General features: G+C 38.6%; 1 protein-coding gene across 2 annotated transcripts; it reads right to left on the bottom strand.

Moving 5' to 3' along the window:
* Positions 1-8,986: 8,986 nt before the first annotated feature.
* Positions 8,987-17,341, bottom strand: LOC107776492 (uncharacterized). 2 transcript variants are annotated; one of them, XM_016596391.2, is made up of 19 exons: positions 17,043-17,341; positions 15,784-16,038; positions 15,288-15,412; positions 15,050-15,094; positions 14,852-14,933; positions 14,700-14,768; positions 14,453-14,623; positions 14,285-14,350; positions 13,028-13,096; positions 12,500-12,670; positions 12,363-12,421; positions 12,051-12,221; positions 10,914-11,017; positions 10,703-10,800; positions 9,875-9,997; positions 9,743-9,791; positions 9,609-9,670; positions 9,384-9,445; positions 8,987-9,298 (listed from the first exon to the last, which is right to left on the bottom strand). In XM_016596391.2, the coding sequence occupies exons 1-19, from the start codon at positions 17,232-17,234 to the stop codon at positions 9,238-9,240; spliced, it is 2,034 nt and encodes a 677-aa protein (XP_016451877.1). In that variant the 5' UTR covers positions 17,235-17,341; the 3' UTR covers positions 8,987-9,237. The 2 variants fall into 2 exon arrangements, with proteins under 2 accessions (XP_016451877.1, XP_016451879.1); XM_016596393.2 differs by having other exon boundaries at positions 9,002-9,298; positions 9,609-9,658.
* Between the last annotated feature and the right edge of the window lie 225 nt (positions 17,342-17,566).

Below are 17,566 nucleotides of genomic sequence, written 5' to 3'. Positions count from 1 at the left end.
CATTACTCAGAGAGAGGCCTACCGGAGGCAGTTTGAGCGTCTCCAGCAGGGTTCCATGATGGTTACCCAGTATGAGACCATGTTCATCAACTTAGCTCACTATGCTCTTGTCATACTTCCTACCGAGAGAGAGAGAGAGAGAGAGGGTGATGAGGTTTATTGATGGTCTTATTCATCCGATTCGTCTTCAAATGGCTAGGGAGGCTGGGAGTGAGATCACTTTTCAGGAGGCGGCCAATGTGGCCCACAGAGTTGAGATGGTTCTGTCGTAGGGAGGTGGTCATGGGTCAGACAAGAGGCCCCGTCATTCAGGCAGATTCAGTGATACCTCGTCTGGAGGTAGAGATTCATATGGTAGAGGCCATCCTCCTAGGTCTTTTCAGTTAGCTCTTCAGGTTTCTCATGGTGCTTCAGGTATCCGTGGTCTGCAGATGTAGTATTCTGATCAGCAGTCCTACAGTGCACCACCAGCTCCTATCAGTGCACCGCCACTCCAGAGTTTTTAAGGTTGTCATTCGGGTCGCCAGGGTCAGTCTCAGTTTCCTCAGCCACAACATTCAGGTGGATGTTTGGAGTATGGTGAGTATGGTCATATCAGGAGGACTTGTCCGAGGTTGGTGGGTACTCAGTCGCAGCAGCAGGGTTCCCGTGCTGTGGTCCAGGAACTAGGTGTTCCACAAACCTCCCAGTCAGCTAGAGGTGGGGGTAGAGGTTCTACAGGTGGAGGTAGAGGATTTAGAGGTAGATCTCAGACCGCTAGAGGTGGAGGCCAGCCAGCTGCAGACCATCCCAAAGATGTAGTCCAAGGTGGTAGGGCTCAGCCCCGATGTTATGCTCTTCCAGCCAGGCCCGAGGCCGAGGCTTCAGATGCAGTTATCAAATGTACTATTCTGGTTTGTGATAGAGATGCTTCAGTGTTGTTTGATCCAGGGTCTACATACTGGTATGTGTCATCTTATATTTCACCGTATTTGATCATATCTAGTAATTCATTGAGTGTTCTTGTTTATGTGTCTACATCGGTGGGTAATTCTATTATGGTCGATCGAGTCCATCGTTCTTGTATGGTGGTGATTAGGGGTCTTGAGACTCGTGTAGATTTGTTGCTTTTAGACATGGTCGATTTCGATGTTATATTGGGGATGGACTGGTTATCACCTTACCACGCTATATTGGACTGTCATGCCAATACTGTGACCTTAGCTTTATCGGGTATGCCTCATTTAGAGTGGAGAGGGACTCCTGGTCATTCTACCCGTAGTGTTATCTCTTATGTGAAGGCTCGGCGCATGGTTGAGAAGGGGTGTTTGGCCTATTTGGCATACGTTTGTGATTCTAGTGTTGAGGTTCCCTCTATTGATTCTGTGCCAGTTGTTCATGAGTTTCCTAAGGTATTCCCTTCAGACTTACCGGGTATGCCACCCGACAGGGATATTGATTTTTGCATTGATTTGGCTCCGGGCACTCAGCCCATTTAGATCCTGCCGTATCGTATGGCCCAGCCTGAGTTGAAAGAACAGTTGCAAGACTTGCTTAAGAAAGGTTTCATTAGACCCAGTGTTTGATTACCGGCAGTTGAACAAGGTTACGATCAAGAATAAGTATCCATTGCCGAGGATTGATGATTTATTTGATCAGCTTCAGGGTTCCAATGTATTTTCAAAGATTGACTTGAGATCTGGCTACCATCAGATGAGGATTAGGGCATCCGATGTCCCTAAGACATCTTTCCGCACTCGGTACGGGCATTATGAGTTCTTGGTTATGTCATTCGGGTTGACAAATGCCCTAGCAACTTTCATGGATTTGATGAACCGAGTGTTCAAGCCTTATTTGGATTCGTTCTTGGTAGTCTTCATTGATGATATTTTGATATATTCCCACAGTCGGGAGGAGCACGAGCAGCATCTCAGAGTGGTTCTTCAGACTCTGAGGGATAGTCAGCTATATGCTAAGTTCTCAAAGTGTGAGTTCTGGCTGAGTTCAGTTGCATTCCTGGGTCATGTTGTATCAACAGAGGGTATTATAGGTGGATCCGAAGAAGATTAAGCCAGTCAAGAACTAGCCTAGACCAGCATCAACTATAGAGATTCGAAGTTTCTTGGGATTGGCAGGCTACTATCGTCGGTTCGTGGAGGGGTTTTCATCTATTGCAGGTCCGATGACCAGTTGACCCAGAAGTGTTCCCAGTTCAGATGGTCGGACGAGTGTGAGGCGAGCTTTCAGAAGCTCAAGACAGCTTTGACTACGACACCAATATTGGTTTTGCCCACAGGTTCAGGGCCTTTTACAGTTTATTGTGATGTTTCTCGTGTTAGGCTTGGTGCAGTGTTGATGCAGGATGACAAGGTTATTGCCTATGCTTCGTGGCAGTTGAAGATTCATGAGAAGAACTATCTAGTTCATGATTTAGAGTTGGTAGCCATAGTTCACGCATTGAAGATTTGGAGACATTATTTGTATGGCGTGACATGTGAGGTGTTCACGAATCACAAGAGTCTTCAGTATTTGTTCAAGCAAAAGGAGTTGAATTTGAGGTAGAGGAGGTGGTTGGAGTTGTTGAAAGATTATGATATCACTATCTTATATCACCTGAGAAAGGCCAATGTGGTGGCCAATTCCTTGAGTAGAAAGTCAGCCAGTATGGGCAGTTTTGCTTATATTCCGGTCGGTGAGAGACCGCTTGCTTTAGATGTTCAGGTTTTGGCCAATCAGTTCGTGAGGTTGGATATCTTTGAGCCCAGCCGTGTGCTAGCTTGCACAGTCGCTTGTTCTTTGTTATTGGAGCATATCCGCAGTTGGCAGTATGATGATCCCCGTTTGTGTGTCCTTAGAGACACGATACAACGCAGAGGTGCCAAGCAGGCTACCGTAGATGATGATGGAGTTTTAAGATTACAGGGTCGAGTGTGTGTGACAAATGTGGATGGATTTTGGGAGTTGATTTTAGAGGAGGCCCATATCTCCCGGTACTCTATTCATCTAGGTGCCGCAAAGATGTATCAGGATTTGCGACAACATTATTGGTGGCGGAGAATGAAGAAGGATATCATAGCTTATGTGGCTCGTTGTTTGAATTGTCAGCATGTCAAGTATGAGCATCAGAGGCCTGGTGGTTTTTTTCAGAGGATTGAGCTTCCCGAGTGGAAGTGGGAGCGGGTTACTATGGACTTCTTTATTGGACTCCCGCAAACTTGGAAGAAGTTCGACACAGTATGGGTCATTGTTGATAGGCTGACCAAGTCAGCATATTTCATTCCTGTGGCAGTCTCCTATTCATCCGAGAGGTTAGCTGAGATCTATATCCGGGAGATTGTTCGTCTTCATGGTGTGCTTGTGTCTATCATTTCGGACTGAGGTACGCAGTTTACCTCGCTTTTCTGGAGAGCAGTTCAGCGAGGGTTGGGTACTCACGTTGAGTTGAGTACAACATTTCATCCTTAGACGGACGGGCAGTTCGAGCAGACTATTCAGATTTTAGAGGATATGCTCCGAGCCTATGTCATCAATTTTGGAGGTTCGTGGGATCAGTTCTTGCCTTTAGAAGAGTTTGCCTACAACAACAACTACCAGTCGAGTATCCAGATGGCTTCTTATAAGGCTTTATATGGTAGGAGGTGTCAATCTTCGGTTGGATGGTTTGAGCCGGGGGAGGCTCGGTTGTTGGGTGCGAATTTGGTTTAGGAGGCCTTGGACAAGGTCAGGATTATTCAGGATAGGCTTCGTACAGCTCAGTCCAAGCAAAAGAGTTATGCAGATCGCAAGGCTCGAGATGTGGCTTTTATGGTTGGTGAGCGGGTATTGCTCCGAGTGTCGCCTATGAAGGGCGTGATGAGATTTGGGAAGAAGGGCAAGCTTAGCCCTAGGTTCATTGGTTCGTTTGCGATTCTTGATCGAGTGGGAGGGGTGGCTTATAGACTTGCATTTCTGCCGAGTTTATCAGTCGTGCATCCAGTGTTTCATGTGTCCATGCTTCGGAAGTATCACGGCGACCCATTTCACGTGTTAGATTTCAGCACTGTCCAGTTGGACAAGGACTTGTCTTATGAGGAAGAGCCGGTAGCCATTCTAGACCGGAAGGTTCGTCAGTTGAGGTGGAAGAGTTTTCCTTCTGTTCGTGTTCAGTGGATAGGTCAGCCTCGTGAGGCATCGACCTGAGAGTCCGAGTCCAATATGCGGAGCCGTTATCCCCATCTTTTCCCCGACTCAGGTACTTCCTTCTTCTGTCCGTTCGAGGACGAACAGTTGTTTTAGAGGTGGAGAATGTGATGACCCCAAATCACTTTCTTTAAATCAAATTCTGTGTTCTGAGGCCTTGAAAAACCTTATTTAGAGTCACCTCGATTTGCGCGCACAGTCCGGGTGCGTAGCCAAAAACTTAAATATGAAATTCTGTAAAAATGATAAAATTTAGCTATAAAATGGGTTAATTTGACTTCGGTCAAAATTTTAGGTAAACGGATCCGGACCCGTGATTTGACGGTCTCGGAGGGTTCGTAAAAAAATATGGGACTTGGGCGTATGCCCGTAATCGAATTTCGAGGTCCCAAGCCCAAGAAATGAATTTTTTTAAAAGAAATTATTTTCTGAAACTGTTTAAGAAAAATTGAAATGAAATTTGCTTAGAACATGATGGTATTGGGTCCATATTTTGGTTCCGGCGCCCGATACAGGTCTTATATATGATTTAAGACGTTTCTGTGAAATTTGATGAAAACCGGAGTTTATTTGACGTGAATTGGACTTCTGGTTGAGGGGTTATGGACTTTGAGAGTTCTTGATGAAAATGTTAAGTTTTGAGGTTTAATTCTTGATTTTACATGTTATTTTGATGATGAGATCGCACGAGTAGGTTCATACGATGTTTGAGTTAGTATGCACACTTGGTTTGGAGTTCCGAGGGCTCGGGTGAGTTTCGAGTAGGTTTCAGGATGTTTAGGCTTAAACCCAGAAGTTGCAGGCCTCTGAACCCACCAGTGCGGTCCGCAGTCGATCTTGTGCGCTGCGTGGTGGAGGCTGTGCGGCCGCGGTCGACTTTGTGCGGTCTGCACAGGGCGCTGCTGTGCGGCCGCAGTCGACTTTGTGCGTTCCGCACAAGGCACTGGACCGCAGTAACCTCAGGAAGGCCTGTGCGGCCGCAATCCATTTTGTGCGGTCCACACAAGGGGTCTGAGAGGAGTATAAATAGACGGGATTTTCAGTCATTTTTCATTTTTCAAAACCCCAAAAACGTAAGAGGCGATTTTTCAAACAACCTTTCTTCTCCAAATCAATTGTAAGTCATTTTTAACTAGTTTTCTTCAATTATTAACATCTTTTAACGTGATTTCAACTTCAAATCAATGAATTTCATGAGGGAAATTGGGTGTTTTGGATAGAACCTAGGTTTTTCAAAAGTTGGGGATTTGAATCTCGATTTGATGTCCGATTTCAAAAAAATTATATATTTGAGTTCGCGGGAGAATGGGTAATCGGGTTTTGGTTCGAACCTCGGGTTTTGACCATGTGGGCCCGGGGGAGATTTTGACTTTTGGGTAAAATTTTGGAAAATCCATTCTTATGCATTCAAATTGATTCATTTAGTATTTATTAATATAATTAAGTAACTTGCGGCTAGATACGAGCGAGTTGGTGATGGAATCAAGGGGTAAAGCGATAGTTGATGCTTGAATTGCGTTCGAGACATCGAGGTAAGTGTCCGGTCTAACCTTAGCTTGAGAGATTAGGAGTTGAGTCTTATTTGCTATTTGCTTCTTGTTGAGTACGACGTATATGCATGGTGACGAGTATCTATACGTTAGTGTCAAGCATGATCGTGAGTCTTAAATTGATACTTGTTGTAATCTTGAATGTTACTATGGTTGAAATAGTGAGTAAATCCTTTATATTGAGCAAAGACTTAGTTTGTTTATCGTGGAATCTACTTATGATTGAGAAATGGTGGTAATTGAGACGAGTAGGAGTTGAGTTAGGATTGGTTATAGCTGATTCTCCCTTTCCGGGACGTATATACTTGTACTACTGAGTTCCCTTGCCGGAATAGTGTAGTCTATTGTTGATCCCTTGCCGGGACGGTTAATTATGATTATTGTTGACTGTATAATTGGAACGGGTTGCACGCCGCAACAGATATTATATTGGATCGGGTTGCACGCCGCAACAGATATTATATTGGATCGGGTTGCACGCCGCAACAGATATTATATTGGATCGGGTTGCACGTTGCAACAACTATATATATGTGGATCGGGTTGCACGCCGCAACAATGTTAAATGATAAGGGATTGGGTTGCGCGCCGCAACAGTTTTGTTATTGTATTGTTGTAGATATTGAGTTGTCCTTTCATATTTTCTTAAGTTTATGTTGGTCTTGATATGTTTCCCCGAAGCATGTACCCCCTCCCATTTTAAACTGCTTATTCCTGTTTATTTTCTGCCATATATTATATAACTGCACAGGTTTATCTGGAGTCTGGTCCTAGCCTCGTCACTACCTCGCTGGGGTTAGGCCAGACACTTACCAGCACATGGGGTCGGTTGTGCTGATACTACACTCTGCACTCTGTGCAGATATCGGAGCGACACTTGATCAACAACAATAGGGGAGCCAGCCTTCAGTCTACCGAGATACCGAGGTAGCCTTGCAGGCGTCCGCAGGCCCGACGTCTCCTCTACCTTTTATTATGTTCTGTTATCTCATGTATCCGAGACAAACAATGTTATTTTTCCTTCAAACTGTTGTATGTAGTACTCTTAGTAGTCCGTGGATATTGTGACACCAGTTTATGGGTAGAGGCATGTGTTAGACTTTCAAAACATTTTGGTTTTATATTTATTTAAGACTTCCGCTTAAATCTCATATTCCGTTGTCATTTAGATGTTTATCACTTGTTAATATAAGTTGTAAAAAAGAGAGGTTAAAACAGAAGGGTTAAAGATTTCTAAGTTCGTGGCTTGCCTAGCTTTTACGAGTAAGCGCCATCACAACTCCCGAGAGTGAGAAATTCGGGTCGTGACAATATTTATATTACAATTGTAAAGGACCCCTACATCTAAAGGAATGAAAAGTGCGTAAAATATAAGCATGCCAAAGAAAAGATAGAAAACAAAAAAGGGACTACTAAACCTAAAGGAATCGAATGTCGCAGACTTTACCAACATAATGTGATATTTTTTTTTTCTTTAAAAAATTATTTTCATTATATAGTTTAAATAAGGAAAGATTTAATGCATAAAATTTGATTGATTTGAAGTCCTAAATATTAGGAAAATAATTCAATATCTATCACTAAATATTAGATAGAAACTTAAATGACTATATCCAGTGTGAAATTAGATTTTAAAGGGTAAAAAAGATGAACGATATTTCGCTAAGGGCCTTCGTGCTTTTAATATATATATATATATATATATATATATATATATATATATATATATATATATATATATATATATATAAATTTCTTATGGGTTTAAACGAAGCAACACGGCTGATAAAGGTTCATATAGCCGTCCCAAATTAGTTTGGGTTCAAACATAGTTGTTTAGTTCATTTTTTTTAATGTTTTAGATATTTTCTTATTATAAAATTTTGTATTTTTGTATAGTAGTAATACTTTCTATGTATTATCAAAGTACGTAAGTTTTGCTATAAAATAAAACTGTATAGCCGCTATAAAAATAATAGCAAAAAAAAATATTTTTTTATATATATACATTCTATATGTTATGCATAAAAAATATACAAGTTTTATACACTTTTTTAAATACCAAATATAAATAGTTTATGACGCGAACTAAAAGTGATAATACCCCTCTTGTGATAGGCGGACAAAGCGTGACCACTGAATCTCAGTTTGATAACTCACATACCAATGGATGTATCACAAGCTATTTAGGGGTCGTTTGGTAGGATGCATTAGATAAAATAATGCATGCATTAGCTTTGTGTATTAATAATACCTTGTTTGGTAGACATTTTGAACCTATGCATTAGTTATGCAAGCATTAGTTATACATCCTATTTGGTATTATCCTATGCATAACTAATGCATAGAAAATAATGGTATTAGCAATGCAATGAGTTTTAATGCATGCATTAGCTTAGTTAAAGACAAAATTGTCCTTCAACATTTATGCTTGATTAAATTATGCTAGTTATTATATTGATGGAAGTTTAAAATAATCCAAATAGTGAGAAATAAAATTATAGCTCTAGTAAATAAATAAATACTTAGCATATTTCCTTTTTTATATATAAATATTTAGTTCTATTTTACAATATAGGTAGACAAATTAAATAATTTTTTTAAAACTTTTTCATATAAAAATATTTCTCAACATATGTTTCATTTAGAAAGTTAAAGTGATGGATTGGTTTTAAGGGCATTTTTGTAAACAAATAATTCTTTTAGAAATTGCACAATGCTTTAATATATCAAACCAAACAATGGATAAGAAATATGTCACCATAACTAATACCAGCATAACTAATACCAACATTACTAATACACCCTATTCAGCATTATTCTTATGCACCCTACCAAACGACCCCTTAGAGCAAAAATAGTGATGATGATTATATTCCACAGTTCCATAGCTCACACAATTTAGAGATTTCACAAGGTTGGAATAATAAAACAATTCTAGTTATCCTTTATGCAGTGCTACGTACTGAAACAATCTGGGAGTTGATGGTGGTTAGTTTGCCAAATTACAACCACCACCCAGTATAATCCCACAAGTGGGGTCTGGGGAGGGTATGATGTACGCAGTCTTACCGCTACTCTGAAAGGGCAGAGAGACTGTTTCCGATAGATCCTCGGCTTCAGCTTAAAAAGCATTACACACTTTTTATTACGTAGCTAAACTGACATGCGACAGAGGACTTCATGCAATTAGAGTGAGATCCTCAACTCTTGATGAAAAAAGTGCTTTAAATTGCAAAGACTACTACCCAGAACAAACTTCCCTATGGTGCAACTAACAAAAACGGAGCAAATTCATGTAAAGGTGGTGTTAACTCAAAATCTGAATCAGTATCCCCAAGTATTTTATTCTAACAGGAATCAGCCTAGCAAACAAGAATAAGCAAAAACAAGGGGAAAAAACAACTTACCGCTTCCTAGAAACAAACCAACTGTACATATGGAATTTAAATCTGTTAACTATGGTATCTCAGTCACAAAGATAGCTATTTTCTTCTTCACTTTGATGCAGACTACGTGAAAGTTTACGTCACTTTGAGCTCTTATTTTCTGTTTTATATTTTTGAAGCTCTTCTTGAGCAACCAATAGCCTACATATCAAAGAAACAGAAGCTTCAAGACCACTAGATATAATTGCCGGCATAAACTTGCAATATTAAGGTATAATCATCGTACCTCAACCGTAAATCATTATTTTCACGAATTAGTTCCTTCTCCCTGTCAAGAGCTGCCTCCAACTACGAAGAAAGAGAGAAGGATGTCATATAGTATGTTGGATCCCCCAAAAAATTAAGGAAACAGAGAAATTACAGAATATTAACTCCTGGTTTGAGAAGCCAAATTCAATTAAATAGTTGAATTTGCAGAGGATGTAGCAACAAGATTAGCACAAATCCTTACCAGTGATTTCTCCACTCCAACTGAATTTGACGGAATGCATCCCAAATCCACTGAACCGTTAGCTGAACAGATTAAGTGAGACCAGATCATATGGAAAATATAAACGTGAAATCAAGACGCATTAATTGCCACACCTGTGGAGTCACCACGGGTCACTTGCCTCATTGCACTAAGAATGCTCTCCTGTTAACAGTAAAAACAGTTTTTACAAAGTATAAGAAGAAAAGAAAATCCTAGCAAGATGATTGTTTTAGATCCATTCTTACTGTTCCAGTAATAGTTGCCTGTAAAGCGTTTTGCAGTAGTGGAAATATGGACTGGGAAGAAAGATTTGCTGGTGTAGCATCAGGTGGTAATGGTTGAGTAGTAGCCAGATGTTCTGGAGTCACCTACATGATCCATAAATTCTTTCGATAAGTACAATAGAAAATGAAAAAGAAAAAAAGAGGGGAAGAGATCAGTGGTTTAGTAGACTAGATTTAGAATTAGCAACTTGGATTATTTTTTTAGTCCTTTATCTCTTTGTTTCTGATTCATCATACAAGCAGTTTGCATACTCTACCACCGCATCACTAACTCAATCCCAAAGCTCAAATTCAAAAATATTGCATAAACAATTTGAGTCGATGATATGAAACATCTCTGAAAAATGAAATAAATGTAATAGTAGTATAAGTGAAGATTCGTGAACAGAAGTACTTGTCACTGATGAGAACAACGTTAACTACTATAGCGCTCAAATGATATGCTTGAAACAAAGCCTAGCAACACAGTACTTGTCAATGATGAAAACGACATTAACCACTACAGAGCTCAAGAGATTCTTGCATTTACTTTGAACATCCACTAAGAAGAGACACAAATGATCACATATACCATCTCAATTTTTACAAGCTGAGAAACTATTTTTAGAGAAAGCAAAAGAGATAAAGAGAGAGAGGGGCAGGGGTGACACTGTCGAAAACCACCTCCAAGCTGTGGCTCTTTTGTAGCATAAAATGAACTTACCTGCAGAAACACACAAGAAATGATTCCCCAGTTTAGGGGAAATTCAGCATCATTATCAAGACAAAAGTTAACCGCCAGACATTCACCTTTTCCACATCAACATTCTCAGAGGTAACTTTGAATCGTCCTCTCTGCTGAACGACCTGATACTTAGTCTTCTCATCAAAATCTTCACTGCTACCGGCTAAATACAGTCTTGATTTAGCAAGCAAATATTAAACCAATGAATGCAAATGTACTCGGATTAAAGTGTATGTTTATAAGATAAAAGATACATGTTGTATCATTATAACTTGCCTGAAGTTCTGGAGGGTTTAATGAATATTTCAGCTGGCAAATCATCTGATGTTTGAGGAAAAGCCACATTGCAACTGGAAATATTTTGTGATGAACTTTTATCCCTAAACACAGAAAAGAAAAGACAATTCTAGAAAATCTGCAAAAAAAGTGGCATCACAAAAACATGGTTGCTTGACAAACTAAAGAAACCAGCAATTAAGCACACGGGCAATGACTTCAAGCAAAAGGAAAATAAGAAATCAATTTACTCAATTTTTATATTTGAAACAATTTCGCAATCACAAAAGCATATTAAAAGAATTTGATTAAAGAAAACTGCAAATAAATCGTCCCAGGCATGTCATTCTTTTACATACTTAATTGCCTGAAAATTGGTGATTTAGCAAAGAACTAGCTTTAGTCCAAAGATAATCAGTCCAAAAAGTAGTCCGAGTTTCAGTCTAGCAAGTGCAGACTACTTGAACTGAAAATTTTCTGATCTTTTAAGAGTTCGGTTCACTCAAATGGCCTCCGATTTGCTATCTAAGCTAGATCAGTAATTGGTTAAACCTTCTTTTTCATTGTTCACGATATCCATAATTATTTACTAACATGTACTTCGTTTTACTAACATTGGCTCAATAAACTTGGGATAGACATTTATTTGTGACAATCACAAGGCTTGATGATGTCAGAGAGATCGAGACCCACAAGCATCACAAGGAGTTGATGGTAAGACATTATAACAAAAGGGATATAAAATAAGGAACAAAATGCACAAGCCAGCCATACACTGCAGAATTTCCTGATGTTGGAGAGAGCAATTTAGAGACCATATTTCATTTCCTTTTCTAAAAGGGAATGAAAAATCCAATAATCACTTCTATCCTCTATTAACAAAATTAAGGCAGAGTACGATGTCCCTGCCAGTTCAAATGTCTTTTGCTGAGAGCAGAATCCCAGTCAAAAGTATTTATTTGGAGGAATAAAAGGCTGATTTTATTTAGTAAGTCCAGAAAAATAAAATGCTGAATGCTGGTATTGTGCTACTACATAAGGTTTAAAGTTCACATGGAAAACGTTTAGCATCCTTCGACAGGACATAAGCCATCTCGGCAAAATATCCAAGAGTTTTTAAGAAAATTGAGATCATACCTTTGACAAGAATTTATGGGAATGCCTTCAAATGCTCCTGCATGAGTCCCGTGTTCACCTTTTCCCACCACATTCATCTCCTCATAGCATGGAGAAGAATTTTGTGACATTTGAGCATCTTGAATTGAACTAGCGATGCTTAAATCATCATCAAATTTCTCGTTTTTAGCTCTGAAAAGTAGAAATAGGCATAATCATCTTAGCAAAAGTAATAATGACACTGTATAATATAAATCTGTTAGGTCCTTTGGATTAGGAGAAAAACATGATACAAGAGCAATTGATGAGACCTCTCAGCATCAGATTTCTTACTTGCTATAAGTCATGGTGCGGTCGGCAGGCGAAGGAGGGGCAGATGGATTGTCATCTTCCTGTTGAGAGATGTATTATTAGAAGGAAAACCCCAAATTGCTCCCTATCATATAAAACCAAAGTGAACATCGACATACGAATCCTGTAGCATCTGAATTTTGACTTCCAAAGGAGAATTGATGCTGAAATTTTGGAAGTTGTAGAGAAGATAACTGATTTTGAAGCCGGTTTCCTTGGTTGTCAAGTCCTGGGAGTGAATTTGTACTCCCACCTTGGTCATTCTCACCAAGAATTTCCTCATCTGGAATCTAAAAGTAAAAGAGGGAAAAAAGGTATTGTTTGCAAACTAGTGTTCATATATCTAGCTTTTAGAAGAAAAAAAATCGACAATGGATAATCCCAATGAGAAATCGTCCCGCAGCAAGTTTCAACAACAACAACAACAACAACAACATATCCAGTATTATCCCATACTGTGGGGAGTCCCGCAGCAAGTTTCAAAGGTGAAAAATTAACATTTAAAACAATGATTAATTTGTCTTTGAGAAACCAAACATCGCTATGCCCTCTTCGCATCAGACAACTTTCTCATCAGAAAAGTAAAGCTAAAGCACATGTATTAAGATATTATTGGTACATGTGCAATTAAATATAGATTCAAATACCAGGGAAGCCTGTGCCTTTAAATCTTCAAGATTGAAGTTCCAGCTGCTAATCCCACGTTTATATTCATTCTGCACATGATGTTAAATCAGATTAAGGTTCAACTTATAATGTTAGAAAAGACTTTCAAAACAATGTACCTTAACTATAAGCCAACGAATGAGACAAATGGTAGGAATAAATACAATTTTAAGTTAGTTTCTTTTCTTTGCTTTTAAGTACAATTTTGATATTTCTTGTGTCATCTGCAAGATGATGTAGTTAAGTACTTTTCCTTTTTACCCTCTACTAGAAGCTGTATTCTTAGAACTAAAAATTTCTGGATTGAATGATCAAAAAATAACCTCCAAGATCAGAAAAGCCTTTCCAGTAAAGTGGCAATCCTAATAATATCATGAAGCTTTTTGCTGGGCTAACACGGTGGGGTATTGTTTAGCTTCCATGAAGTAAATCTATTGAAACTGTGCAAAATGATATTGTCTTGGGTACACAGCATAGCAAAATAATATGCATGCGAACTAAATATAATCCCTTAATCTCTTTTCCCAGCAAACTGCCAGTGTCCTGTTTTATGTCTAAGCCATTAAAAAGTATTACCTATATTCATTTGGTGTATATAATCTTGTCTATATGGCTAACCATTGTTTTCTTTCATTGTTGATCACCTTACTGTCTGGTTGTTTTTATTCTGCCTTTATATGGCTTTTTGGTACTGTCCCTTCTTGTCTGTATTTTCATTAATGGTGCTTATGCTTTCCTGAGCCGAGGATCTATTGGAAACAACCTCTCTATCCTCACAAGGTAGGGGTAAGGTCTGCGTACACACTACCCTATGTTGTTGTTGTATTTGGTGCATATAATCTAAACATTAGGGATGAGATGCAGGAAAAATTAATTGAACTGCATCAAACCAGTGACTCTAAGTTGTATGAGTTACCACTTCTAGTTTTGAATTTCTCCTTTTTGGTTTCTTCTACAAATTTGACAGACTTAAGCATTTCACATAGAAAGGGAATCATCTTATTGCCTAATGCATCCGAGCATATATATGTGTGTGGGAAAGAGAGAACAAGCAGGATCTGAGTACATGCTCTAGACAACGATATATATACCATCCATATAGTATCACGCATGCACGTCTAATAACCCTTATGATTATAAAATCACAAATTGCAGTTCTAATATATTATTCAGTATAGAGATATCAAATCATCAGAGTCTTCTTCTAGTAACGTTGGCTATGGTTATGGCACAGCAACCTGTGACATTTCTTCTTTCTGCCCATCTGGTATCTTCTTTTGCGCTAGCATGTCTTCTTCTTTTCTCTACAAAAAGAAAAGGTTCTTTTTACCATAGAAATATTGAGGCTGTATTATCATCTAGATGGAACATATATGGCTCCAACGAGAAGGGAAAAATTATGAAACCTTCAATTCTTTTATGCGATCACCAAGAGCTGGCAAGCCTTCCAACAATGTTCTTGATATATAATCACTGGACCTAGCTTGCTTAAAGAAAGGATGCTTCAACAATTTTTTGGCTGAAGGTCTTTTTGAAGGATCTTTTACCAAGCAACTAGCAATCATTTGCCTAAAGGACTGAGAAGAAAAAAAAAATTGCAAGCAGATGTTAGTGACATTTTTGGACTCTAAACACTAATGGTTTGAGAAATACCTTTGAGAACTTCTTGTCCCTCTCATAATCAAGGCCCGGTGGTGCATTTTGCAATGTCATTAGCAACACCTGCAAAGTGAAAAATATGCAATGCATTTATGGTCACAAAGGCCCCACCAGGAAAGCAAATTTAGGATGCACTGTCACTGTACCTTCATTGGAGGGTATTTTGAGAAAGGAGCATGCCCATGAGCAAGCTCTAGAGCAGTTATCCCAAAAGACCAAATATCAGCTCTGTGGGGAACCATTAGAAAATACATTTTTTAAAAAAAAAAAAAAAAAAAAAAAGACTTCCTACAGATAAAGTAAAATTAGGAAAAGCAGAATGTACGAATACACAGAAGTGTTACTTGCGATCATAACCATGCAATTGCTCCATGACCTCCGGTGCCATCCTGTAAAAGAAATGTAAATTATGGAGAAACATCTTGATATTTGAACCTGAACTTATCAATATTTTTAATGCCTAAGTTTCTAATGTGCATCGCTATAATATAAACAAGACTTCTTCAACGGTTATCACCTACTACATACATTACAAAAGCTAAATAGCAAAAAGAGAGAAGCAATCTCTGGGTTAAAGCATACCAACAGGGAGTTCCAACAAATGTGTTCCGTATTCGCTGCCTATCACCTGAATCAAACAAGTAGGCTGATACACCAAAATCTCCCAACTTTATTCCACCACGTGAATCAATGAGAATATTTCCAGCCTACAATAACCATACAGGTATGTTGATTTCAAGTTCCAAAAGTTATGGAAAAGTTATTGTCCTGTTCATCTGTCCATGCAGTTGCTAAACAACCAGGATGGATTAAGAATTTGTCCTTTGTTATATTTGCATGGGACGTAAAACACAAAAGATATCCTAAAGATTCTTCTTTGATACCATGTCCAAACTCCAAATCCTAAAATGAAATTAATTAAACAAGTTGCAATAGAAGTCCAATAGACACCTTATTTAATGCAGTGCAAGACTTCTACACTGAAGCCTGATGGATGAAGACATAATCTCATCAAATGCTTAAAGGATCGGCTGATGCGAAGAAAGTAGTAATGGCTTTATGTAACAGGTGGACTTACTTTGACATCCCGATGAATGTAGCCATGATCATGAAGGTATTCCAAACCCTTTAGCACTTCACGTAAGACTGTTGCAATAACCACCTCTCTGAGACCATCAGGATGAGCAGCCTTCAGTATGTGGAGACAGGAACCCCCAGCCATGTACGGCATGACAACCCAAAGATTTTGATCACATACAAAGGAGCAGTGTGATTTAAGAACATTGAGATGGTTAACTAGGACCATTATCTGTGCTTCCCGTGAGACGCGGTCCTGGATTAGAAATCAGCCAACTTGCTTCTTCATTTAATTGAAGTATCAACAACCACAATACGAACGAAATGATAATATCTGGAAACTTAGGCACTTTCGAGAAGTAAATAATTCATAGACTTACATCCGAAAATACAGAAAATGCATCACATTCAATCCTCCATTGCACGATGATGATAAGAACTCTATACTTATAGATTTCCAAGCTTGGATTAATGGATTCACCCCGAAAGCAAAGATCAAGGAGCTTTTTTCAAGATGATAATTGCAAAATAGAGAGTTTTTAGGAGCACAACTTAATCTAATTATGCTCTAAGATTACCTTTTTTTTGTTTCTCATCCGGTGTTTGATACACGCTTTGGGGCCTGACTAATCCTGATTCTTGTCGGAAAGTTCAGTTTGGGGATAAAGCGCTTCTTACCAAAGGCGAGTCTATTCCTATGGCTCAAACTCGAGACTTCTGGTTAAGGATGGAGTGATACTTACCACACTACCACAACCTTTGATCTCAATACTAACCACTGGTCCAAGATTATCATCTCAATATTAACTAGCAAAGATAAACTTTCTTTCGAAGTGGGAATATTAGCTGCTTCTACTAGGTATAGGATAAGTCATAAGGCTTATCAATCCCTTCTTCTGGGAAACAAAAAAAAAGCACTATTTTATAATAACTCAATTGAAAAGCTGATATGACTCTAACAATGAATATAAGACCTCTATTAAGCTATTTTCAGTACTGAAAACCCAAGCTACCAAAGCTCATTTAGTACTTCAACATCTGAAATATTGTGTATCAAGAATGAACCAAATAAAAACTATAACTAGTGTGGAGAGTGAAAAGTCTGACGTACATAAAAAATGGAACTTGGAGAAACCAAGGCCATAAGAAAATAACAAGCATCGATTTCAAATTGTTTTTCAACGTTAAGAATTAATCAACTGTGACAATTAAGGCCGTAAATACTAAATAGATAAAAAGAAGCTCAAAAAAAAAATGTACCAGATCACATTTATCACGCTCGAAATCTAGGATTTTGATAGCAACGATCTCATTGAGAGGATTACAAAGAGCGCGATGAACCAAGGCGCTAACTCCTTGCCCTATCTCCTCGTACAATGAGTAATATTCGGATCCAATTGGATACTGTATTCGCTTTTCGCTTGGCTTCTTTACTAAACTTTTCTTGTCCATTATTCAAACACTCTGTTCTTCGCTATTGCAAAACTCACAATCGCAGCATGCATGTTATCGCAGCATGCATGTAATCCACAGATCCGGATTCTACGTAAAAACACAGCGGAATTCAACTTTAAAGCCATTAAAATCCAAGGCCAGCTCTAGGGTATGAAGGCCATTGCCTTAGGCCCCAATTACTTAAGGCCCCAAATTTTTTTACTACTTTTTAAGTACTACTATAAATTTTATAATATTTATAATTATTAATAAAAGATTTTAAAATTTGGTAGAGGTAACATTGAGTGAGTTAATACAATTAATTTTTTCTCTCATTAAATTAAACTAGT

Source organism: Nicotiana tabacum, chromosome 8 (genome assembly GCF_000715075.1).
Source record: "Nicotiana tabacum cultivar K326 chromosome 8, ASM71507v2, whole genome shotgun sequence".
NCBI classification, from domain to species: Eukaryota; Viridiplantae; Streptophyta; class Magnoliopsida; order Solanales; family Solanaceae; genus Nicotiana; species Nicotiana tabacum.
Note: the sequence above shows the minus strand (reverse complement) of the source record. Positions and strands in the feature narration are given on the sequence as shown.

What these genes read in the sequence shown, in the direction of transcription:
- LOC107776492 (XM_016596391.2), bottom strand. Translation starts at nt 17,234, where the DNA reads ATGGACAAGAAAAGTTTAGTAAAGAAGCCAAGCGAAAAGCGAATACAG. An exon ending in CCCATAAATTCTTGTCAAAG is followed by an intron (nt 11,018 to 12,050) that starts GTATGATCTCAA and finishes TTCTGTGTTTAG; the next exon opens with GGATAAAAGTTCATCACAAA. An exon ending in GACCCGTGGTGACTCCACAG is followed by an intron (nt 9,671 to 9,742) that starts GTGTGGCAATTA and finishes TAATCTGTTCAG; the next exon opens with CTAACGGTTCAGTGGATTTG.